Source organism: Hemiscyllium ocellatum, chromosome 14, assembly GCF_020745735.1.
Source record: "Hemiscyllium ocellatum isolate sHemOce1 chromosome 14, sHemOce1.pat.X.cur, whole genome shotgun sequence".
NCBI lineage: Eukaryota > Metazoa > Chordata > Chondrichthyes > Orectolobiformes > Hemiscylliidae > Hemiscyllium > Hemiscyllium ocellatum.
Window position 1 is genome coordinate 73,232,073 of NC_083414.1, and position 26,794 is coordinate 73,258,866.

A 26,794-nucleotide genomic window follows, 5' to 3' on the forward strand; every position below is an offset into this window, starting at 1 on the left:
TTCGGAGAGGATCATCATCGAAGGAAAGGAAGGGAAAGGTTTGCTTCGACTGACCTGCACGACAAGCTGCAACCATGAATGGCACGGAAGGAGAGAACTTCTATGTGCCCATGTCCAATAAGACGGGCATCGTCAGGAGCCCATTCGAGTACCCGCAGTACTACCTGGCTGATCCATGGAAATTCTCAGCACTGGCAGCCTACATGTTCTTCCTCATTATAACAGGGTTCCCCGTCAATTTCCTCACCCTGTATGTCACCATCCAGCACAAGAAACTTCGGCAACCCCTTAACTACATCCTCCTCAACCTGGCAGTCTCTGATCTCTTCATGGTTTTTGGTGGATTCACTACCACCATCATCACCTCAATGAATGGCTATTTCATCTTCGGACCGACCGGTTGTAACTTTGAAGGCTTCTTCGCCACACTTGGAGGTAAGTTCTGGATGGGTTTTCAGCCACTGGTTCAATGCTTGGTCCAACTCCGTGTGTCAGGAGGCTAGGCGACGTGATTTCATTACCAGTCCAAGCCCTTGTTTGCTCAGAAGCGTCTGTGGGAAAAATTTGATGGGATGGGACATTCCAAGGATAGATAGTAACAAGGCTTGAAGTTAATTTTCTACTGTGGATTCGATAAAATGTAAGTTAAGATTAATGTGTGTGGCTTGATCGGCCATTTACGTTATTTAATGCAAATGTTGCTCACTAGCTGGGGTCAAAACCTTGGGGCTAGAATATTGAGTTACAGATATTATAATCAGATAAGGTATGGTACATTTCCCAGCCGTGTTTGGGACTTCCGCAGACTTCCAAAATAGTAATGGTGCAGAAGGAGGCCATTCAGCCTATTCGGCCTGTGCTGGTTCTATTACCTCATACCAATTTTCTGCCTTATCCCCATATCCCTGCACACCATTTTCAATGCCAACCGGAATGCCTCAACTGAACCTGCCTCCATTACATTTCTATGCAATACATTCCAGACCCTAACTACTTGCAGTGTGGAAAAGATTTTTCTCATTTGGACATCACTTTAAGTCTGTGCCCTGTCTTTCTTATTTCTTTTAAGAGTATGCTAAACTCAGACCTTCTGCCCCAGAGGTGCTAAAACTACGACTGTGTCACAAGACGCTTAACGTGAATCCTGTTAACATTTGACAGCAAGAGGGAGCAAGTCAGACTGGCTGCACACAGGGAGAGTGAGTTTTAGGGATGTTTCTGCCTGTTTTGAAGTAGGATGCTTTTGTGTGCTGGGCAGAATGTAATAACCACTACACGAAAGGTACAAAATCATGCAGCAAGTTGTACTCTATTGGATCCTCAACACCTATGAAGATCAATGTTCTTGGATATCAAAAGAGTAAAACAATGGAAGTTGGCATCCAACGCAACCTTCAATCCTTTAATCCTGGGGGGAGAGAAATCACTGTACAGTCTTAAAATGAAAAAGGGGGAAATGATGAAATCACTGAAACAGTGTACAGTAAACGCAGGAAGGATGTTCCTAATGTGGGGAGTCCAGAAACAGGGTCCAGAGTTTAAGGATATGGAGTAGGCCATTTAGGACTAAGATGAGGAGAAATGTCTTCACCCAGAGAGTGGTGAGCCTGTGGAATTCTCTGCTGCAGGAAGTAGTTGAGCTCACGTTTTTTTTTCAAGAAGGAGTTAGAAATTGTTCTTGAGGCTAAAGGGATCAAAGGGGGAGAAAGTAGGAAACAGGGGATTGGATGATCAAGTGTGATCATATTGAATAGCAGAGCAAGTCTCAAAGGACAGAATGGCCAACTCCTGTTCCTTTTGTCCATGTTCGTTGTTTTCAACTGCATTTCATACTCTGATATGATACTGGAAGTCCAGTGGTAAAAATATTGAACACAATATTCTAGAGTGAAAGTAACTGGAGAGATCAGAAACCAGTAAAAAAGAGGATAAGAAACATTCTTGTCACATTAACCAAATGATAGAAGAGATAGGGACACCATCAGAAGGAGAATCTCAGGAGCAGAAATGGGTAGTGTGAAGAAATCTGTTTGCTGAGGGATTTGAGACAAGTCAACCAGAAAAACAATGTTAACAGCCAGGTGAGAGAACAACGTGTGAATGAACTTATCCCATTTCCACCCTGAAGATGCATAAATTTTCCTCAAAGGGATCAAAGATAATAAAAGAACCTTATAAATTTAAAACAGCTATACTGGAAATGCTTGGATAATTGGTGACCAAGAAAGGGAATAAGCAGGGACAGGATATTTTGAAAATCTGAATATGACGTGAAGATTTTTCATCCATGATTTTAATAAGATCAAGTTTCCTAATATGCATAACATAATTGTGGGGACCTTGGGGCAGATCCTGTGACAGTAATGTAAATGTGGTTTCACTAAATGGGTGCAATGTTAGACAGGCTATGAACAAGGGATGGAATAAATCATGAGAGCATATAAAGGAACCTGGTGAAATTCCTGCTGAGCAGTAAATTCCATACATGCAGTGGGACATGTGAATAGTGCAAACTGTGATTTAGTGACGAGGCAGGGAGTAAATACTAGTGTAACTCATGCTTCACGCTGGTGGAGGAAGGTGGATGTGGAGCCGAATGTAAATGGGAAATGACATTAATTAAATGTGGTATTGATTGAAGTGGGTACAGATCAAATAAATTGCAAATCAAATTTGTTCAAAATGTAATTTCAGGTAGAGCAAAGCCTTGAGAGGATGTCAAATATGGTGGGAATTGAGTTGGATGATAATTGAATTTGCTGTAAACTTCATGTTGCATGCAGCATTTGATTTGATTTGATTTATTCATGTCACGTGCCAAGATACAGTGAAAAATATTGTTTCACATGCTAACCAAATAAATCATACCTGATGTTAATACATCATGGAAATATAACAGAATGCAGAATATAGTGTTACAGCTACTTTCAGTGTGTAAGCCCCCGACAGCAGGGTGGTGAAAATTACTAAATGGTGGCCGCGCTTGGCTCCTGAACGAGAGGCCCGACTGTTCATGGCTTCTGTGACAGGCTCTGCCACATCCACACAGCCTCATCATTGTCTTTCCAGGTCGGCAGTTCTTATTTTTTGTTTTGTTGCCCTGGGGTGTCCTCCTGTGGGAGTTTGGGGCCCCGTGTACCTCCATCCCTGTTCCGTCTTGGGTGGAGGCATCGGAAAACAAGCCAGGACCCCATTGATTGCCTTGGAGCCCAGCGGTTGACACCTAGTGTTGGAGGAGGCATGGTACCCATGTGGTGTGACCATCTCCAGCTCGAAAGTGGCGATTGCAGAAGCAACGATGCCAATGGTGGCAATAAAGGAGCACATTGCCAAGACCTCAGCAACAATGTTGGATGGCGGCGACTGGAGGAACTGCGATGGTGAACTCTGTGAAGAAAGAAAGATGAACTTTTGAAGATGTTTCAGTATTTAGTGATATCAATTTAGTATTAATTTATTTAGTATTTTACTATTTAGTAATTTATTCAGTTATTTATTCTGCGATCCCCCAAGATGCTGCCAAAACATGGCAACATTATCCACTTTTCGATGTACCTAGGCACAAGTGACAATATATTAAATTAAAAAAACAGAGAATATGCAGAGAAAGATCATCTTTAAAATATAGATCTGTTCACAAGTCTGATAACAGCAGGGAAGAAGCTGTTCTTGAATCTGTTGGTACAACAAACTTTTATATGTTCTGCTCACTGCGGGAAAGTATCACTGGGGTGAGAGGGGTCTTTGATTATGTTGGCTGTTTTCCCAACGCAGAAAGAAGTATATAGGGAGTCAATGGAAAGGAGGCTAGTTTTTGGGAGGGATTGGGCTCTTCACAACTCTCTGTAATTTCTTGCCGTCTTGGGCAAAGCAGTTGCCATATCAAGCTGTGATGCATTCAGATAAAATGCTTTCTATGGTGCATCTATATAACTGGGTAAGGGTCACTGTGGACATGTTGAATTTTCTTAGACCTCTGAGGAAGTAGAGGCGTTCTTGACCATAACATCGACATGGATGGATCAGAATAGATTGTTGGTGATATTCACTGCTAGGAACCTGAAGCTCTCAACCACTTCCAGCTCAGCACCATTAATGCAGACAAGGACGTGCTCTCCACTCCATTTCCTGAAGTCGATGACCAGTTTCTTTGTTAACCAGATATCTGGTGTAAGAAGTGCATCCAATTCTGTGTATATGGAGCAGGACAGGTGTTGAATTTATGCCAGTCGATGATGGCGTCAATCAAACTCAGTGTGAATATTGTTTGATGTTAATCAGTCAGAGTGTTCATAAAATTTGGTGCAAATCAAATGTGATATAAATTGATTTTGTTGGACACAGCATGGTGCAACTATATCTGGAATATTGTGTCTAGTTTTGGTCTTGCATTTATCAATCAATTAATTACGTTAGAATTCCAATACTCAAAGGGTTGGGAACATGATCTGGTGACAGTTCTGCAGCTGACCAAGAGAGAACGCTGTAGCTGGGAGGACCTGCCAGAGACAAGGTGCCCATTCTGCTCTTTATTGATCCTCATTGCCCAGAAGCTGCCAAACCACTAGCACTATCCTTGGAAGTCTCCACTGAGGACATGACAGAGGTAGCCGAGCCCTCAGTCTCCACCCTGCTTGTCCCTTTCCCACATTCAGAAGGTGCAGGTGGAGAGGATTCACTTGCCTCTGGCAAGAGGCCTCTTGGTACATCTGGGCCATCCAAGCTCAAATACCCCTGGAATTGCCCAGTCAAACACTTAGGGAATATGGACTTCATTGCTGAGCAGGCTTCTTCCCCCAGCTGTGGAACAAGGGACTACAGTAAGATGTAATGGGAGGGAGAGGAAGAAGAAAACATTTTGAGGGCACTTTGGGGGCCAGGTGACAGTACACTGGATGTTATTTGTTACATTTATATAAATCTCACTGTTTTGACTTTGTACCTTTATGTTTGAGTCTCTGAACTCCCAAATGTAACTGCCAGGTGATATAGAAAGAAAGTTATGAAAGTTATACAAGTAAGTTTATGGGTTGCCTGTTGCAAGAATATGATATTGCTCACTTAAGTACCTCTAGCTGAAAGTAGGCTGCATTCAGTTTAAAGCAGACCCAGAAACTTTCTCCCAGTACCACAGAGAGAAACTGGCAGGCATCTTTATGATGGATCCTAACTCATGGAAGCACAAGATATACCATAGAATGATATCTGAGTTGAGAGTCTGCCGCAACAGGGGGTTGCAAGATGAACATGGTGTATACAAGATACTGTTAGCCCTTATCCCTATTCTTTCCCTGGTCTCTGTATCCAAAAGTATTGGTGTGAATGAGTTAATATGAATAAAGTGATGGCTGGGACAGGGAGGTGCATAGCAAACAGGGAGTGAATGCATTAAGATGGCCAACAATTAGGGGTACCACAGGTTCTATGTTCTGAACAGTCTATGGATCTGTGTGTAGTATTGTTTCCCTTTAAAGGTCCTCATATTGAAGGGTCCCACAGCCTTCTTTGTCACAGGTCAAGTTGTTTAATTTGCCCTATTAGGGTGTGCTCATAGTGATGTTCTTTTCCAGCATGGAACGAGTTGGACCAAAGGGTCTGTTTCCATGCTGTACATCTCTATGACTGTATGACTTACGATTTCCAGCATAATTGAAAATGACACGAGACGTTGGCCATTGGCTTGCAGATTCTATCTTCTAATATCAGTGAGGCCCCAAGTGTCCATGGTAGCTATTCCAGTGAACCTCACCAAGATCCCACCAACTCTTCCAAACGAGCCTGCATCTAACCATTTCCACCCCCATCCCCATCCCAGTCCTGGCATACAGGGTTACTAAGGCAGGTGTGGTAATCTTGTAGCATGGTGGTAGCGTTCTTATCTCTGGGTCAATAGGCCCATATTCAAATCTGACCTATATCCAGAGGATGGTAATAATAATATCTCTGAATGTTAATGCTTGAATATTATTTCTATTGTGCCAGGAGAGGTCATTCTTGTGGACATGCTCCTTCCTGCATGACCCCAGCCCACCTACGTATCCCCCTTTTAAATGTTTTTGCCATGCCTCACTTTAATTCCTATTCCCCGCACGCCCAACCTGCAGCCTCAAACCCGAAGACTCTGTTCCTGAATCTCATTTCCACAGCAGTGGTCCCCCTCATCCACCCACATTTCCCCTTTCCCCTTGGGTTCCTGATGAACTGACCCACCCCTCGAGCAAGCTAACCTAGCAGCCCCATCCAGTAAGAACCCAAGACCCCTCACTGGTCTCCTCAATGGTGCTTGTCCTACTTCTCAGGACGGGCCAGAATGGAATCATGTATGGAATCTGTAACCATTTCCACAGACTGAAGAGGCACAGACCCTACAACTGAGTTATGGCCAATCTCCTGGACTGGGAATAGAGGCTGCCTTTGACCTATTGTGCTAGGACTCCCCTGACTCCTCATGCAGACTTCCGTGAGACTACTCGCTTTAGACTTCCTGCTTGTGCAGGGTGTTTGCTATATTAGCTGCTCGCACATAATGCATTGTGAGATTGAAATACACTGCCAAACAGCAAGATAGTCAGCAAGGGAAGCTGCCCCAGTAACTAGACACCAAGAAAGGCTTGGAAATTGTATTAAAGTTGGTGGCCAAAACCTTATAAGTTAAACTAAAAATGGTCTATTAAAAACAAATCAACCATGAGCAGACTTTGATAAATTTAGAAAGTGGAATAAAGTGTTTTAGATTTGCTTAATTCTCTACCACAGACATCAGGTGGAGGCCAAGTCACTGTATATATTTCAGAAATAAATAGATAGACTTTGCAAGGCCATTTTTGGAATACTGCATACAAGTCTGGTTGTCCTGCTTTAGGAAGAATGAAAAGGTATAAGATTTCCAAGGATGTTACCAAGACGGGAAGGTTTGAGTTATAAGGAGAGGCTGGATAGGCTGAGGTGTCTTACTCTGGAGCATAGGAGGCTGAGGTGTGACTTTATAGAGCATTATAAAATCATGAGGTGAATAGATAAGGTGATTGACAAGGCCTTTTTACCCAGAGTAGAGGAGTCCAAAACTAGAGGGTATAGGTTTAAGGTGAGAGGGGAAAGAGGCAACTTTTTCACTCAGAGGGTGGTTCGTGTATGGAATGAGCTGCCAGGAGAAGTGGTAGAGGTGAGTACAATTACAACATTTCGACAATTCGAGACAGAGACATGGGACTGAGAAGGTTTAAATGGATATGGACCAGATTCAGGTGAATGGGACTAGCTTAGTTTAGTAATCTTAGTCGATATAGACAAGTTGGACTGAAGAGTGTGTTTCCATGCTATATGAATCTATGACTGTAATCTAACGATGTCAATAAGTATAGTGCAAGCATGAATGTGCAATGTCGAGATAGAGGATCAGCCATGATCATATAGAATTGTAAAGTGGATTTGATGGGCGGAATGGCCTTCTTGTGCTACTGTTGTCTATCTTTCTAATGTTCCTAAACAATAAATGGAATTTAATGAACTGTGTTAAACATTTCAAAATTTCTACTTCGCAATTCCAAAATTGAGCGTTTGCCTTTAAGTTGTTGGACTCTACTATAGCATTGCACATGGGGCTGGGGGGTGGTAAACTCTTAGTATAGAGTTAGATTTTTCAAAAGAACCACATTTTTTGGAATACACATCCAAGCCTTAAATAAATTCTTATGAAAGCATTAATTCTGAACAGCCTTCATGGTTGAAATGGGACATTCAGCACAAATCCAAAAGGAAATGGAGGGTTTAAATGTAGCCGCAATGCAAGGTTGCCCAGATATAGGCTGAAAATGTCGAGATCAAGTGAGAATCATAACTAAATCATAGGTAAGATGGTGGCACAGTGGTTAGCACTGCTGTCTCACATCACCAGAGACCCGGGTTCAATTCCCACCTTAGTTAACTGTCTGTGTGGAGTTTGCACATTCTCCCTGTGTCTGCGTGGGTTTCCTCCGGGTGCTCCAGTTTCCTCCCACAGTCCAAAGATGTGCAGGTTAGGTGAATTGGCCATGCTAAATTGCCCGTAGTGTTAGGTGAAAGGGTAAATGTAGAGGAATGGGTCAGGGTGGGTTGCTCTTCAGAGGGTCGGTGTGGACTTGTTGGGCCGAAGGAAAGAGGACAGAGGTTGCATGAAAATTAAAAGGAATTGGAGAACTATAATGGAATACTGAGCCACATAACCTGAGGAATGATCAGGCTGGTCTACCATGCAACTCAAAATATCAGTTTGCAATTAATTGTTCTAAATGAACATAGGAACAGGAGTTGTCCCTCGAGCCTCTTTCTCCTTTCAGTGAAATCCTGGCTGATCTGTGGTCTAATTTCATATCGTCATCTTTGACTCCATATCCCTTAATACCTTTGCTTAACAAAAAAATCATCCACCTCAGATTTGAAATTAGCAGTTGATCCAGCATCCACTGCTATTTGTGGAAAGGTTTCTCAAACATCTACCACTTTTTATGTGTAAAAGTACTTCCTAACATCTCTCATGAATAGTGTGGCCCTACTTGTCAGACTGTGCCCCACCCCATCCACCCAAATCCCGGTTCTAGATTCCTCAACCCGATGGATTGGTTAAAATATTATCGGGGTTCTTTAAATTGGATGGGCTGAAGTAAGATTAAGAATTTCAGAACTTTCCCTGCTTCAGGTTAGGGAATGCCAATGTTCTGAAATCACTACAACGAATGTGACAAATTATAGACTTTGTGAATCCCTGTAAAAATAATTGAGTAAAGCACTTAACCATTACATGCATCATTATTTCAAGTGAAATATCCTTATTTTCAGCAGACCCTCTATGAAAAAGGTTCAAGGAAAGTGGAATATGGAACACGAAAGCTTTTAGTGGTTTTACAGTTTACATAATCCAAGCAGGAATGACCTAGCTTGTCTAATGATGTTAATCAGGTATTACTGGTATCAAGAAATAAGAGTTTAAAGGGAAAAAAAGGACCGAATTATCTTAAAAATATAATTTGAGATTAGCCACTGCGTTTCCACAATTGTATAAAATGAAAAGAATAATAGCTGCCAAGGTAATGGAGAAATGGATAGAAACTGGACTGGAGTTCTGAATAATTTCCCAACTGAAAATGGTGGTAAGGCAGGGATCATAATCTGCTAATTCTGAATTTAAGAATAAGTGTGATAAAATAAACTTTGTGGTCATGAAAACAGACATGGAAATTCCCTTTAGTCATGGAGGGGAGAAATTTTCCCAGCCCCTGAATGACATGGACTGCAGTGAAAGTTGGGAAAAAATTGGATGAAATGTTCAAGAACCTCCTTGATGTGCAAAAAGGTTCCATGTTCCAAGCAAATATTGGATAGCGAGTTGAGATTTTTGATAGTGAGCACTAAGAAGCCAATTTGTGTGGATTATGAGTCATTATCAACCTCATCACTATCAAAAGTCCCCTTATATGCAGATTCTGATTCCCCCATTCGCTGGATAGAATCTAGATGCCAACATAAAAGTTGAAGCGGTTACCTGATATTCCATCTTGCTGCTTGCTCCTTCAGACCCCAGGGCATATCCCATTGGGAGGGGCCACATACACCCCCATGCCCATGGAAATTGGCATCTGACACATACCAGCCCTGCGCAGTCTCATGGTACATCTCTACTCCATTATGCTTCTGCACTTTAGAACACAACAGCATCTCTCATTGTAATGCTGTTACTTTGTACACAGGGATGGGCACCCATCTCATAGATTGGACCACGGTGCATCTTAGGGAACAATGCTTGTTCTTCTGGTGCTCACTCGCTTTGAGCCTACTTGGATACTAATAGCACCTTGCCTTGCCTTTTTGCACTTTAACCCCTTAGCCAAAAGTAACAAGTGCAAAGTACTTCTGTCCTGACTTACCTTATGGTGTAGTGTCAAAGCCAGGCAAATTGTCATGGCTATCAATAGTCATCAGTCAAAGGACTGGACACATTGCTATATGACACATTGCTATATCTCATACCTACAATGTGTGCCAAAGTGTTTTCAGCAGCTACATGAGATGTGCTTTCACCAAATGGCAAGTCTTAAAGTTGAAGGGGAATAATCCTCAGTCAAGTCAAAGGAAACTCTCTTTAGGGCAGGGTGTCATAGAACCATAGAATTCCTACTGTACAGAAAGAAGGCATTCAGCCCATCAACTCAGCACTGACCCTCTGAAGTGTACCCCATCCAGACCCAACCCTCCCATCCTAATGTCCATAACTCCACATTTACCATGGCTAACCCAACTAGCCCACATATCCCTGGATACTATAGGCCAATTTAGCATGGCCAGTCAACCTAACCAACATACTTTTGGACTGTGGGAGGAAACGAGCACCTGAATGAAACCCACACAGACAGAGGGAGAACATGCAAACTCCATGTAGTCTCTCAAGGCTAGAATCAAAGCTGGGTCCCTGGTGCTGTGAGACAACAATGCTAAGCCACAGTGCCATCCAGACATAGTAAGTCAAGGGCATTGTCCAATATCAGTCCAGGGCCTTTCGCATGGTCAGTTGCCACTCACAGCAAGGGTCCTCTCCTTATAAGAGTTTAGGAACCAAATATCAGGTCTTGAATACTTGTCTTGACTCTATCTGCCCTCTTGTGGACCTTTTTCCTCCTGGAGTGGAATGATTTTGAACATTTTCCCAGGTCTTTTAGCACTATCTGCCTGCTATAAAATCCGATTAATAACAAAGTTACACTTATGCAGATTGCAAAATGTCAAAATGAATTTCAGGAAAGTAATATAGAAGGGAAACAATGATAGTTTTGCATGTGGTTATGGGTTGCTTATTGCAGCAAGACTATATTTCTCAGTTAGGCACCTCCAGTTGGAATAGGCAGTATTAAGTTAAAAGGTGACCCAGGAGGTTTCATCTAAGGCACCTTTATGATGCATGTTGATTTTATTTACTTCAGAATTTGAGGGATTTGTGATGGATGAGGTGAAAAGGAAATTTAAGATTAGAAGTCAGACTTATGGACCTTTAAACATTTGGTGTAAGAAATTAATCAGAAAAGGTCAGGAATTATTTTGGACAACCTTCATACTTAGAGCAATTAATGGCTTCCTGATGGCTTAGCCCTTATAAAATAGTGATTTTGCATCCAAAAAAGATCAAGAACAGTTAAAAAGTTTGATTGGACAGTTACAGTGGCTGTGGACACAAAGTAGACCCAGTGCCAGTTACGGCATAATCAGAACTGAGAATTATGACAACATATGTTCTATTAATGAATTCCTGAGAGAAAATAAAACTCTAGTGTTTGAGGTTAATGATTTTGCTGGTACTTTTTGAAATGAGGAGGGTATTGAGTTTGTTAGTTAGTGATCTTTCTGAGTGTGTTGAGATGAGGAGATCTTGTTCTTTGGAAGTTAATAACAACATTAGCATTGATTGATGTGACAATGTTTTTAAATTTGTTTATTTTAGTGACCTTGTGGGTGTTGTTTGAGATGAAAAATGTGGTTGACCTTCTTAGAGTTATTCACCTTGTTGGGTTGATCTGAATTGAAGGTGTTGTTGAGTTTGTTGGATTGAATGATCTCATTGGGATTACTTGTTGGTGAAGATATTGAGTTTGTTGGATTGAATGGTCTTTGTTGAAGATGGTATTGGAGTTTTGATGGTGATAATATGATAGCAATTCCTGTTTTCATCGTCTAATTAGATCTATTGAACTTATAGTAGTTGATGATGTACTTGGATCTATTGGAGGTAGTCACATTTGGTATAATTGGATCTTTTGAAATAATTTTATTTATGGTGTTGTTGAATCTACTGAAGTAATGGGATTTTGTGTTATTAGATGTATTGATGAAATGGTATTTGATGGTGTAATTGGATCTGAAGAAGTAATGCTATAATAGCATCTACTGATGCAATGGTATTTGATGGTATACTGTAATTGGATCTATTGAGGTTATGGTATTTGATGGTGTAATTGGATCTACTCAAGTAATTATATTTGGTGTATTTGGATCTGTTGATGTAGCTATATTTGATGATTTAACTGGATCTTTAGAAGTAATGGCATTTGATGCTGTAATTGGATCTGTTGAAGTAACAGAATTTTATGGTGTCATCTGTTATGGACCAGGCCAGACCCCTCAAGATATTTTATGAAGGTAGCCCAGACCCAAACTTTTCTAGTGGTTTTAAGCAGATGTAAGGTGAATATTCCAGAAGCGAAGCAGCTGGTCAAATCACTCGGTTTTAAACAAACAGAATTTATTCACACACAAACAAATAACATAACTATTTGAAAACCCAACTGATGAGAAAATGCAACTTAACAAAGAGCTGTTCTGATTTCCTGCAACATCCCATAACACACCCCTTGGCAAAAATGTTAATTCAAATACAGGTTCTTACAAGAGAGAGATTGCAGAGAGACAGAAACAGAGTGGAGCTGTTCCTTTAGGTCCCCAGCTAAAAACTAAACCCAAAACTAGAAAAGACCCCGTTAACTGGGAGAACTGGCCACCTCCCCTTCATTGTACAAGTGTTTTATAAAAAACTTAAAAGACTTTCAAAATCAATATTTCCAGATATATCTGAACTTCAACCTTTACGACACCACTTGAAAGAAACCAAGGACAGAATAACCTTGTTAAAGGTCACAAATTGGTTCAACTGAAATAATTGTTTTTAGTTTAATAGGATCTGTAGAAGTAATGGCATTTGATGGTGTAATCGAATCTGTTGAAGAAATTATTCTGCCATGTATTTGGATGTGTTGAAGTACTGGTATTTGAAGATGTAATTGGATTAACTGATATAATGGTTTTTGATGGTGTGATTTGATCAAATGCAGTAACAGTATTTGATAGTTTAATTGGATCGGCAAAAATTATAGCATTTGAAATGTGAATAGATGTGTTGAAGTAATGGTAATTGATGATGCAATTGGATTGACTGAAGTATTGGTTTATGATGGCATAATTGGGTCTACAATGGAATGTAACTGGGACTTATTGAAGTCATAGCATTTGTTCATGCAACTGGATTTGTTCAATTAATTATATTTCATGGTATAAATGGCTCAATGAATTACTACTATTTGATGATATTGGTATTTGATATACTGAAGTAATTGAATTAATGGTGTTTGAGAAAATTGGATCTGTTGATACAATTGTACATGATGGTATAATTTGATCTGTTGCGGTAATGGTAATTGATGGTGCATTTCGATCTACTAAGTAATGGTGTAATCATATCTGTTGAAGTAATGGTATTTGATGGTGTAATTAGGTGTACTGAATTAATGGTGTTAGCTATAATTGGATAAGTGAAGTAATGGTAATTAATGGTGTAATTGCAATTACTGGTGTAATGATATTTGGTGATGTATTTGATCTAATTGAAGTGAGGTATTTGATGGTGTAATTGGATCTACTAAAATGATATTTGATGGCACAACTGAATATTGAAGTAATTGCATGTTAGGGTGTAATTGGATCAGTTTAAATAATCATTTTTGATGGTGTAATTGGAGTGAGTGCAGTAATGGGATTACCATAATTGGATCTGTTGCAGTGATGATATTTGATGGTGTGATTGGATCTGTTGAAGTCATGGTATTTGATGATATAACTGGAATCTCTTAAGTAATGTAATGATGTAATTGGATGCACCGTTCTATGGTGCAATTTGATTTATTGAAGTAATGAGAATTGGTGTAATTGGATTTTTTATAGTAATGATATTTGATGGTATAAATTGATTAGTTGATGGTGATGTGTTGGGATTTCTTGTTTTGTCTCAGATGCCATCATTGTTTTTGGAGATTGTGATGTAATTGTATTTTTTTTTAATTAATGATCATGTTGTTTTACTGCCTTGCGTTTGTTGGGAATAATAATGTGATTGAGTTTGATGGGGATAGTAATGTGATTGAGTTTGTTGGAGATATTGATGTGATTGGGCATGATGATGATAATGAAGAGATTGGGCATGATGCGGATAATGATGTAATTGGATTTGATGGGGATAATGACGTGACTAGTTATGATGGGGATAATGTTTCATTGGGTTTGATAGGGATAAAGATGTGATTGGGTTTGATGGCAATAATAATGTCATTGATTTTGTTGGGGATAGTTATGTCATTAGGTTTGAATGGGATAATGATGTCATAGGGCTTGATGGGGATAGTGATGTGATTGGGTATGTTGGGAAAAATTATGTCATTGGGTTCGTTAGTGATAATGATGTCATAGGGTTTGATGGCAATAATGTCATTATGTTAGATGGAGTAATGGTGTGATTAGGTTTGATGAAGATAACAATTTGTTTCATTTTGATGAGGATAATACTGTGATTGGGTTTGTTGAGACTAATGATGTGTTTGAGTTTGAGAGTGATAATGATGTGATTGAGCTGGATGGAGATAATGGTGTGATTGGCTTTAATGAAGATAATTGTTTAATTGGATTTGATGAAGATAATGATGTGATTGGATTTGATTGGGGTAATGATATGATTGGTTTTTAGGGAGAAATGATGTGATTGGATTTGATGGTGACAATGATGTGATTGTGTTTGATGGAGATAATGATGAGATTGGGTTTGATGGTGATATTGGTGTGTATGGATTTGATGGAGAAAATTATGTGATTGGGTTGAGGGAGATAATGATTTCTTTAGTTTTGATGAGAATCATACTGTGATTGGGTTTGCTGGGGATAACAATGTGATTGGATTTGATGGAGATAATGATGTAATCTCTTAGCATTCTAAAAGATGAGAGACTTAACAAACAATTCTGGTATCTTTCAATATATAATTTCAGTTACATCACACTGGAAATGTTAACTATAAATTCTGTGTCTTACAATCTTATTCTCCACAACTACCTGATGAACGAGCAGCACTCTGAAAGCTAGTGCTTCCAAATAAACCTGTTGGACTATAACCTTGTGTTGTGTGATTTGTACATCCTAGTCCAACACTGGCATCTCCAAATCATTCAGTTTGGTGGGGATAACGATGTCATTGAGTTTAATGGGAATAACGATGTTATTGGATTTGAGGGAGATAATGATTTGTTTGGTGTTGATGAGGATAATATGTGCTCGAGTTTATGGGGATAGTGATGTGAATGTGTTTGATGGAGATAATGGAGGCTCTTGGTGGTCTCCCTATTGCTTGAATCAAGAGACCCAGGTTCAAGTCCCGCCTCCTCCGGGAGAGTAGGAAAACATTCCTGAATAGATTGATTAAAAAAATCCTTGCCCATTTTTGGAACTTTGTCCAAGTAACTCCATTTCATAGTGTGGGTAAGAGACTGAGAGAAGAACAAGAAAAGCATTTGACAATCATGAAACCAACATTCAGATGTCTTTGATGGAAATAATGAAGCGATTGGAAATGGAGGCAATAATGTCACTTTGTTGCCAATGAGGTTGTTGTGTTTATTGTGACATTATTTTTGGTCTACTGGAGATTGATGATGTCACTGAATTTGTTGGCAGTGATGATGTGAATACATTTATTGCTGATGTTTTTCTGTTCAATGCTGATGATATCACTAGGTTTGATGCAGAGAATGTCCTAGGATTTTTAGGAAGGGATGTTCGCGAAGTTGCTGATCTCAAATTGTCATTGAGTTTTCCATGACAATGTCGTTGGGTTCTTTGGAAACCATGAATTTCTTTTTAATAAATATTTTTATTGAAAAGCTTTTTAAAATCTTTTACAAAACATTTATATATTAAAAAACCCATCGAAACAGGGAAAAAAAGTACAAAGAACAAGGCCATAACATAGTACCATTGTTACCATTCTATTCTACCAAAACAAACCTATCTACTTAACTAAAACTAAACTACAAACATATTGAATAAATACTAGCTTAAATTACATTCAAGTTACTTAAATTAGATAATGTATGAATGTTATTCAGTTTGCGGACTGCAATGAGGTAATTTCTTTTGAAGTGCTGACATTATTAAGTTAGTTGTATTTAGTGTCCTGATTCATTTTGTCAAATTTGATACATACTAAAATTTTTGGAAGGAACATTTCAGTTGGATTTATGTTGACGTTACCATTGACCTTGCTCCAGGTAGTCCATCCACTGAGTTTGTATGGGATGCTTGTTGTTTGGATATTAATGTGTGACTAAATTTGCCGGATGTGACCTTTTCATTGGGAATCTTTTGCGGATTTTTGTTTTGAACTGACCTTGTTTCAATTGATATTGTGACTGATTGGGATCTGGCTGTGTCAGGGGAATTGACTCTTCCTTTCTTTCCATCAGGTGAAGTCTCTCTCTGGTCACTTGTGGTTCTTGCAATTGAACGATATGTGGTTGTCTGTAAACCCATGAGCAACTTCCGATTTGGCAGTCAACATGCCTTTATGGGTGTAGCCTTCACGTGGATCATGGCATTGGCATGTGCCTTCCCCCCACTAGTCGGATGGTCCAGGTAATCACATTTGCAATACACCCCTTCATTGATCAATGCAAATGACACCTTCACCTTCAGAGAAGTCACACTTCAACGTATACCAACTCTCATGGGGATTTGCCTTAAATCCCAGAGACTGGATGAGAAACCAGTCCAGACCTGCAACTACCAGTCAAAATCAATTAAATATTATTTACTGGAGTATAAATTTGGTGTGTGTGTTTTTGTGTATGTGTCTGTGTACACGTGTGTGCATTAAGGGGGTGGGGTGTGTTTTGCAAGCTGTTAAAGCTCCAAGTGCGAGGTCTTTTTTTCCCTGTGGATACTGCTGAGTGCACCAAGTGTTTTTTATTTCTGACTTACCTTGCGGTATGATGGCTCAGTAGATAGCACTGCTGCCTTATAGCGCTAGGGACCCGGGTTCGATTCCAGCCTTGGGTGACTCTGTACGTGGAATTTGTACATTCTCCTCGTGTCTGTCATGTCCTCATGTCAGCAGGGTGATCCAGTTTCCTTCCACTGTCCATAGATGTGGATTGGCCATGCTAAATTGCCCCACCCAGGATGTGTAGGCTAGATGGATTAGCCATGGGAAATGCAGGGTTAAGGGGTGGTGCTCTTTGGAGGATTGGTGCAGACTTGATAGGCCAAATAGCCTCTTTCTGCACTGTAGGGTTTCTAGAATGTGATGGTGCCCAAGTGAGGTAGGAACTGGAATGTTGATGAAGACAGAAGTGAGTCCATGGTACGATAGAGCCTGAGGCCTACCTGATGCCCTGAATAGCTTCAAAACTTTTTGAAAATCTCACCCCTCCCTCAAGATAAAGTCATGGAGCACACAAGAATCCTGTGGTACCATATTCACGATTGTTTGAAGTCTCTATGGCTTTCCTTACTGAGCTCCCAGGAGAATGGTGGCCTATGGGAGATGATGGTGACTGGAAGGCTGGGACTGAAAGTTGTAGATAAATGTGACAAGGGGAAGGAGGGAGGGTAAAGTTTGCCCCCAGGGAGGCCAAAGTGTAGGGTGGCAAAAGGTCCTGGTTTACAATATGGAAGGAATTGTCAAGGTGGTAAGTTTAATGTTTTGGAAAAGTGGGGAAGGTGGATAAGGAGACTGAAGAGAGGGCTGAGCGCTCAATGGACTCTAATAAAGAGTTGCGATTAGAAGCAAGTGGGAAATCGAGAGTGAGAAATGCAACACATTTTTGCATGGCGTTTGCCAATGGCACTCCATTGATGAAATCCCTCAGCCCTTTATTATCTTGAAGATTTTTTTATCTTTGCAGATACATCCCTGAGGGAATGCAGTGCTCATGTGGGATCGATTACTATACCCTGAAGCCTGAAGTCAACAATGAATCCTTTGTCATCTACATGTTCACCGTACATTTTTCCATCCCCCTAACTGTTATCTTCTTTTGCTATGGCCGCCTCGTCTGCACAGTCAAAGAGGTAATTTTGAAAGTACATTTTGTGTCATTTCTAAAAAGCAGGGGTGGGGGAGTGGGGCAGGTCCAGAATAAAAGAAGAGCAGTATGGGGAATTGCTTGGCACTTACCCCCTCAGCAGGTCGGGTAGTGGCTGTGGGGATGAGATACCGTGCTACGAAGCTGTCAGAACACAACAGGTTGTGGTAAATGGGAGCCCAAGGTATATGTGCACAGAAGATGTGCAAATGAAGTCAAATGACAGACAAATTGGAGGCCTTGATTGTGTTGCAGACAGAGGTGGAGTCCTTTTGTATATCCCTCAACCAAACACAGACTTGGTAACCACTTTATGGAACATCTCTGTCTATCCCCATATCATTCCCTCAGCACTTCTCCACCAGCTCTTTCTATTTGTCATGAAACATATCCTGCCTTTCTCTCCCTGTTAGACTTTTCATTTTTTTTAATACCCTCCTCCTTTCACTTGCTTCAGTCTGTTTGCTTTCTCACTTTTCCCAGTTCTGTTAAAAGGTCATTTACCTGAGCCATTACTTTTTCTTCTCTTTCTGCTGAGTGTACCCAATGCTTTTTATTTCTAAGTTGATGTTGTGTCATATTGGAGTGACATTCTTTTCTAAGATACCTTCCTGAGATATAAATAATGCTGATGAGGTTGCCTGTCCCTAATTTTATGAAATAATCAAGGTTGGAGCCATATAATGCCATGTTCCATTGTATAATAAGATGTTATGGACTAGGCCAGGCCTCCACAAATTTCATGAAAGCAGCCCCGACCCTAACTTTGCTAGTTGTTTTAAGCAGGTGTAAAGTGGATATTCCAGGAGTGATGCAGCTGGTCAAACCACTTACTTTTAAACAAAACAGGGTTTATTTACAAGATTACCGAATGTAACACAAACAAAAGAGAACAGAATACAAAAAAACCTAACCTATCCGAAAACACAACAGATTATCCGAACTTAATGACGCCGTTCCAAATACTTGCAGCAATCACCATACACTCCCCTTGCCACAAAAGGTAAAATCAAACACAGGGTCTTACAGGAGACAGAGAGACATCAGCAACCTCAAACACTACCTGACTGCTTTCAGTGAACAGCCAGACTGCCCAAACCAAATCAAACCAGAGCAAAGCTGCCTTTTGTCTGAGGTAGTATCTGCTAGATAAAATCAAATTGGCCCTAAAACCTACCCAAACCCAGACTTTTCGGAACCTATGTTTTTAACGCACCCCTCCCCCCCAAAAAACTAAGAAGAATATAACCTTGTTAAAAGAGCACCATCATCAAAAGTCATTCATGGCACAGAGGAGGCTAAGTCCATCAAGTCAACGGCCATCGTGAAATCTAGTCAGTCTCAAAGCTCCCTCTCTATCTCGTGGTTCCAGCAATTTGAGTTCCTTTGAAGCCATTGATCGTCTCGAATTTCTTGGGCAATAAATTTTGGATCACTCTCGCTCACTGAGTAAGATCTTTTTCACTCTGTCCCTTTATTTCTTGTCCGAAACCTTCGATCTTGTCCCCAAACCCTTGTCTCATCAACGAATATGAAGGGTGTTTTTTTCTCTCTTGGCTGCCATATCTAAATCTGTCATTATCCCATACAGCAGAGTCCCGGAAGAGGACCCTCAGCCCATCAAACCTGTACTGCCAAAGATACACGATTTCCTCCACCAGTCCCACTTTCTAGTATGAGACCCATAGCCTTAAATGGTTATGACACTTTGAATAGTCATCCAGATACCTTTTACATGTTGTGAGGTTTTCTGCTTCAACTACCCTCCTAGACAGTGCATTCCAGGCACCCTCTGGGTGAGAAGGCTTTTCTTCAAATCCCTTCTTTCATTTTAAAATGATGCCCCCTTGCTATTGACCCTTCAACTAGGGGAAACTGCTTTCTATTTATTCTGTCCATGCCCCTCATATTCTTATACACCTCTGGCAGGTGCCACCTCAATCTTCTCTGCTCCAAAGAACACAACTTAAGCTTATCCAGCCTCTCTCCATCGCTGAAACACTCCATCCCAGGCAATATCCTGGTGAATCCCCCCTGCACTCCCTCCTGTGCAATCACATCCTTGCTGTAGTGCGGAGACCAGAACTGCACACAGTTGTGGGTTAGCCTCAAACACTACAGTTCCAACATGACCTCCCTGCTGTTATAAGCTATGTCTCGACTAATTAAAGTAAGTAGCCTACATGCCTTCCTAACTACCCTATTAACCTGTCCTAATGCCTTCAAGGATATGTTCACAAGCACCCCAGTTCCCTCAGTTCCTTTGAGCTTCTTAGAGTGTTGCCATTCATTAAGTACTCCCTTGTTTTGTTCCTGCTTCCTAAGTACATTGCCTCGTGTTTATCAGGGTTAAATTCCATCCAAGATCCAAACCAAAATAAGCAATGGCACTAGCATTGACTCATGGGGATATATGAACATATAAAGCAAGATCAGCAGTAGGCTGTTTGGGCCTTAAACCTGCTCTTCCCTTCAACAAAACTCCACAGTCCCACTTACCCACGTTTTCCACCTACATTCCATGAAAGACCTCATCCCCTCCTTGTGTTTGAAGGACATGTGGGAACCGGAGGGTTTCTGTAACGCAGGAACAGAAATTGCTAGAAAAAACTCAGCAGGTCTGGCAGCATCTGTGGAGAGAAATCAGAGTTAACTTTTTGGGTTGACTTCTAACTCTGATTTCTCTCCACAGATGCTGCTAGAGCTGCTGACCCTTTCCAGCAATTTCTGTTTTCATTTTTGACTTGTGCAGTTTTCTGGGTTTCGCTGGCCTGCTGTTAACCTGTAAATTCCCCGGCTTTCTGAGTTCTGTTTTCGTGCTTGCCGGCGTGGAAGTTCGGTCATGTTGTTCATCTACAATTCTGGGATGGAGGATGCTATAACCCAGCAGCCTGTCACCTGCAGTTTGTAGCTTTGTAAATTTGACCATCATTCGATGTTTGTTCCTCAGCTAACATTGATCCTCACTCAGTAATACTCCCTTCTTGTCCCCAGGCTGCAGCTCAGCAACAAGAATCAGAAACCACCCAGAGAGCTGAGCGGGAGGTCACTCGAATGGTCATCATCATGGTGTTTGCTTTCCTCATTTGTTGGTTGCCGTATGCCTCTGTGGCGTTCTACATCTTCACCAATCAAGGCAGTGAGTTTGGGCCGGTCTTCATGACCATCCCAGCTTTCTTTGCCAAAAGCTCAGCTCTGTACAACCCTCTCATTTACATTCTGATGAACAAACAGGTAAGGCCGACTGTCCCTCAGTCTTTAAACACTCGCTCTCACTCAAACACTCCATCTCTCTGTCTCTTTCTCTACCTCTCTTTGTGTCTGTCTCATTTATCTCTCTAGGCCAATCTGTCTATCTCTCTCTTAAAATCTGGATACGTGTTTTATTGTACCTCATCTCTCTGGCTGTGTGTGGGTATTTGTCTGAGTGTGGATGTACATCTGACTGTGCTTGTCTCAGTCGCTTAGTCTCTCTGTCCGCATCTTTCTGTATTTGGGTCTCTCAGTCTGTGTGTCTATTTATGTGTGGTGAGTGTGTGTGTGTCTGTATGTGAGTGTATACATTAGTGAAGGTGTCTTAGTTTCACAATCTCTCTTTCTATGTCTCACTGTTTATTTGTAGACGTTGTTGTCTCTCAGTCTATATGTGTGTCTGTATAAGCATGAATGTGTGTGTGAAGGTTTCTCAGTCACTGTCTGTATTTATGCATGTGGGTGGCACGGTGGCACAGTGGTTCGCACTGCTGCCTCACAGCGCCTGAGACCCGGGTTCAATTCCTGACTCAGGCGACCGACTGTGTGGAGTTTGCACGTTCTCCCCGTGTCTGCGTGGGTTTCCTCCGGGTGCTCTGGTTTCCTCCCACAGTCCAAAGATGTATGGGTCAGGTGAATTGGCCATGCTAAATTGCCCGTAGTGTTAGGTAAGGGGTAAATGTAGGGGTATGGGTGGGTTGCGCTTCGGCAGGTCGGTGTGGACTTGTTGGGCCGAAGGGCCTGTTTCCACACTGTAAGTAATCTAATCTAAAATGTGTGTGTGTGTGTGAGTGAGTGTGTGTGTCTGTGAGGAAGGAAATGAAAGCAAATGAGCATATTTCACACCATCAGATCTTGATTTCAATAGTGCCCCCTGCAGAAGAGCTTTTTATCAGGCAAATAATGTATATAAAGACATTTACACTTCCACAATGCTGTTCTCTCCCTCTGTATCTCCATCTCTATCTCTTTATCTCCTTCTGTATCTCTCTCTCATTCTCTCCCTCTGCCTCTCCCTGTCTCTCTTTCTCTCCCACTGTCTCTGTCTCTCTCTCTCTCTGTCTCTCGTTCTGTCTGAAAGTTTCTGCCTCTATGTTTCTCTGTCTGTCTCTCTGTCTGTTTGTCTCTGTCTCTATTTGTTTTTCTCTGTCTGTCTCTTTGTTTCTCTCTGTCTTTCTCTCTCTCTCTCTCTCTCTCTCTGCCTCCTTCTGAATGACTACAGTCCAGACGTTGAATCCTTGTCATGTCCTGCTAGTGTCTGTATATACCATCATAGGCTACATCATCATAGGCTCAAAAGGGAAGGCACTGGGACTTGCAGGTTTCACTCTCTGGTAGGTAGGCCGGAGGATGATGGGTGGCTCAGGGTGTGTGTCGTTAGACTTGTGCAAGCCCAGAGTGACTCGATTGTGTTCTTCTCTCTCTCTCTCTCACTCTCTCTCACTCTCGCTCTTTCCCAGTTCCGTAACTGTATGATCACCACCCTCTGCTGTGGCAAGAATCCATTCGAAGAGGACGAGTCGGCCTCAGCTAGCGCCAGTAAGACTGAGGCTTCTTCAGTTTCGTCCAGTCAGGTCGCGCCTGCGTAACGCGCCAGCTTGCCCAACTCGAGCCAGGCCCAGGTTGGCATGCGGTGTTGAAGCTGAAATTTCCAAAATAAAAATCTGTCTCGTTGAGATTCAAAAGGACCGCGATTTCCAAACAAGTCCAAGCGTTCTAAAATAGTGGAACTTTTCATCTGCATGGTGAAGATTTGAACAGAATGAATCCTTCCATCTTGAGCTTTGTGACAATAACAAGAGTGACAGTACGTCTCCCACACTGTCAGGTTATCAGGGTATCGTACACTCTAAAATCCGCCCGGCTGTCTAGTACCCCACCCACACCACCGCCCCCTCCCCAATTATTTTTAAAGCTCAGACCCTTTCTAAAACAAGCCGTCCCTTTGGCGACGCTCCAATGTAATTACCCTGTACAGGTCTGATTTAGCTAATGTAGTATCAATTTAAATTAATAAAGAGCACATTGCAAATAATCTGCCTTCTGGTTTTCATTTCACTCCATCTCCTCCAAGAAGTGTCAATCTTGAGTGGTCTTCTTTTCTGCCCCCTCACTCACTTCACAGTTGAGGAAGCCCATGCCTAAGACTTGGATGCATGTGAGAAGGGTTCTAAAGGCTTCTGGATTGGTATATGAATAGGATGGGTTCAGTGGGGCATGGGCCAAATGCTGGCAAATGAGACTAGATCAATGTAGGATATCTGGTCAGCGCAGATGAGTTGGACCAAAACGTCTGTTGACGTGCTACGTGACTCTATATAACCCCATTTTTGTCTGCCCCCATCAGGGAGCTTCTAGCCTCAAAGTGTACCTCGCACTCGGCCTATCCTACGAGGAGAGATTGAGCAGTTCAGGCCTATACACTCTGGAGTTTAAAGGAATGAGAAGAGATCTAATTGAGCGATATAAGAAGTTAAAAGGGTTTGATGAAGTAGGTGTAGAAAGGGTGCTTCCTCTTGTGAGGCAAACTAGAACGCGAGGTCGATAAGGGATAACAGATCGAAAACAGGGATGAGGAGAAATCACTTCATTCAAAGGATCGTGAATCTGTGGAATTCCCTATCCCAGAGTGCAGTGGACGCTGGGGCATTGAGTGTATTTAAGGAGGAGATGGAAAGATTTTTCATTAGTAATGGGTTGAAGGGTTATAGAGAGTGAACGGGAAAGTGGAATTGAGGCCAAAATGAGATCAATTATGATCATATTAAAGGGTGGAACAGGCTCGAGGGGTTGAATGGCCTCTCCTGCTCCGAGTCTTAAGTTCCTAACTGAAGTCTTCTCATGCTCTCAACTTGAGAGATATTGAGACAGTCAGAATTCTACCTCTAAGCTCAATCAACAATCCCTGCTGTCCCTACATCCTCCTCCCAGGACCTTATCACTAGCTGGATGTGGAATAATATCCAGTTTAAGCTTTCCTCACTCTCTTCTGATCGGCTACGTTTGCTCATTCCTTGATGTTGCTGATCAAGGAGGCTGTTTGCTTTGATTTCTCTTGTTCAGTGTGTAATTATTGAACTATATCCGATGACCATCCTGGCTATTGATAATACCTATCTGGTCTTTTCTCGCCCTCAGACACTCTCCAGAATATTATAAAACTTCCGTGTGCTCTCGTTTCACTCCTTTGCTTGGCTGATTCGTGCAGTCCCAGGTCTCTAATAAGTGATGACTGCATAGAATATTTCAGCAAAGTGTCCACATTGTTATCAGAAGTAAATCCATTCTGTTGGAACATTAATTCTTCAAATTTAGCAGCTTCTTGGATGTGGCCAAGGTGCAGAAACACCTTCCATTTTTTTTTTATGTTAGTTCCAACAATTGAGATCGTCACTTCTGCTTTTTGTGAGTTTCGTAATCTTTTTTTTAAACATTCATTCTCGTACAAAATTGTTTTCCAGCTTTAAGTCAATTGACAATCTGTTCTAATGCTCTTTAACCACAGTTTTCACCATGGTGACATTTGTATATTGGCAGTTCATATTATTTCCACCATGTGGCACAGTGGTTAGCACTGCTGCCTCACAGCGCCTGAGACCCGGGTTCAATTCCCGACTCAGGCGACTGACTGTGTGGAGTTTGCACATTCTCCCCGTGTCTGCGTGGGTTTCCTCCGGTTTCCTCCCACGGTCACAAAGATGTGCGGGTCAGGTGAATTGGCCATGCTAAATTGCCCGTAGTGTTAGGTAAGGGGTAAATGGGTTGCGCTTCGGCGGGTCGGTGTGGAGTTGTTGGGCCAAAGGGCCTGTTTCCACACTGTAAGTAATCTAATCTAATCTAATGGGTGGCATGGTGGCACAGTAGTTAGCACTGCTCCCTCACAGCACCAGGGACCCGGGTTCAATTCCCACCTCAGGCAACAGTCTGTGTGTCACATTCTCCCCGTGTCTGCGTGGGTTTCCTCCCGCTATCCAAAGATATGCAGGTTAGGTGAGTTAACTTGCCCATAGTGTTAGGTGTAGGGGAATGGGTCTGGGTGGGTTGCTCTTCAGAGGGTCAGTGTGGACTTGATGGGCCGAAGGGCCTGTTTCCACACTGTAGGGAATCTAATCTAATCTCTCCTTCTCCTGCCATGTAACCTTATTCAGTATTCCAGCCTTGGCCTGCTCTTCAAATCAAAGATCAACCACTTTGTCTCTAATGGGATTGCTTCTTACTTTGTGCAGTTCATATATTTTTCATCCTTCTTTATGTTATCTAATGGTCTATTCTCACACTCTCTGCCACTCATTGCTATGTTCCTCAGATATTCAGTGAGTTTTTCAATATTCACACAATAATTTCTTTTTGTTGTCCTTGCAACATTTCTCCACCTCAATAACGCTCACAGATCATTCTCATGTTAACAATTCCTTCCCTAATTGCTTCCTTGTACACAAAACTACCCGGTGTGTCCTTTTTCTTCAACAATATCATATTCTTTTTCTGAGAAGGGTCACTGTCGGTCAAAATTTAAATATTGGACTCATGGTTTCAAAGGCTGCACCAGTTACCTGGTACAAACAGTCTGAATACTGAGCATTGCAATTATTGTTGAAAAGTCTTGTGATAACCTTGCTGCCATGTGTTGTCAGATCATCCCTCAGCCTCCTCTGCTCTAGGGAAAACAGACCCAGCGTATCCAGTCTCTCCACACAACTGAAACCTTCCGTCCCGGGTAATATCCAGGCGAATCTCCTCTGCATCCTCTCCAGTGCAAACACATCCTTCTGACAGTGTGGTGACCTGAACTGCAAACAGATGTGGCCTAACCTCCAGGACAACTTCAAACAGTCCAGGGATTACAGCTGCATAAGAAGGAAAACCGTGGGGACATCAGTCTGTAACTGGGCCCATTATGTAACGGGAAAACGTCATGTTATTAGAGGCAGTTTAGAGAATGCTCACCCAGCTCATCCTAGGTATGGAGGGCCTGTCTTCTTCATAGAAGTTGAACAGACTGGGTTTGTAATCATTGAAGTTTACAGGAATGAGAGGCAATCTCATTAAAGCAGTCAAGATTTTTAGGGGATTTGACAGGGTAGATATGGAGAGGCTGTTTTCACAGTCTAGGGTTAGAGGGCACCATCTCAGAATAAAGGGTCAACCATTTAAGACAGATGAGGAAGAATATCTTCTCCTAGAGGCAGTGAATCTGTGGAATTTTTACCACAGAGAACTGTCAAGGTTGAGTCAGTACATTTAAGGCTGAGATAGATATATGGGAATCCAGGGTTATGAAAACAAAATCAGGAAAGTGGAGTGGAGGATTATTGGACATGTCAAGATCTGTTTGAATGTTGGAGCCGACTAGATGGGCTGAATAGCCTCATGCTGTTCCTCCAGCTTATGGCCTGACAAAGTGTGTGCTCACTTATAAAACACTTTAGGAAAGAAGTGGAAGCTTTGGAGAGGGTGCAGAGAAGATTTACCAGGATGTTGCCTGGAATGGAGAATAGGTCGTACGAGGATAGGTTGAGAGTTCTCGGCCTTTTCTCGTTGGAATGGCGAAGGATGAGGGGTGACTTGATAGAGGTTTATAAGATGATCAGAGGAATAGATAGAGTAGACAGTCAGAAACTTTT

At 41.7% G+C, this 26,794-nt stretch overlaps 1 protein-coding gene across 1 annotated transcript; it reads left to right on the top strand.

Annotated features, from left to right (window-relative positions):
* The first annotated feature begins 74 nt into the window (after positions 1-74).
* LOC132822423 (rhodopsin) lies at positions 75-22,759 on the top strand. Its single transcript, XM_060835794.1, has 5 exons — positions 75-435; positions 16,299-16,467; positions 17,739-17,904; positions 20,913-21,152; positions 22,631-22,759. The coding sequence occupies exons 1-5, from the start codon at positions 75-77 to the stop codon at positions 22,757-22,759; spliced, it is 1,065 nt and encodes a 354-aa protein (XP_060691777.1).
* The last annotated feature ends 4,035 nt before the right edge of the window (positions 22,760-26,794 follow it).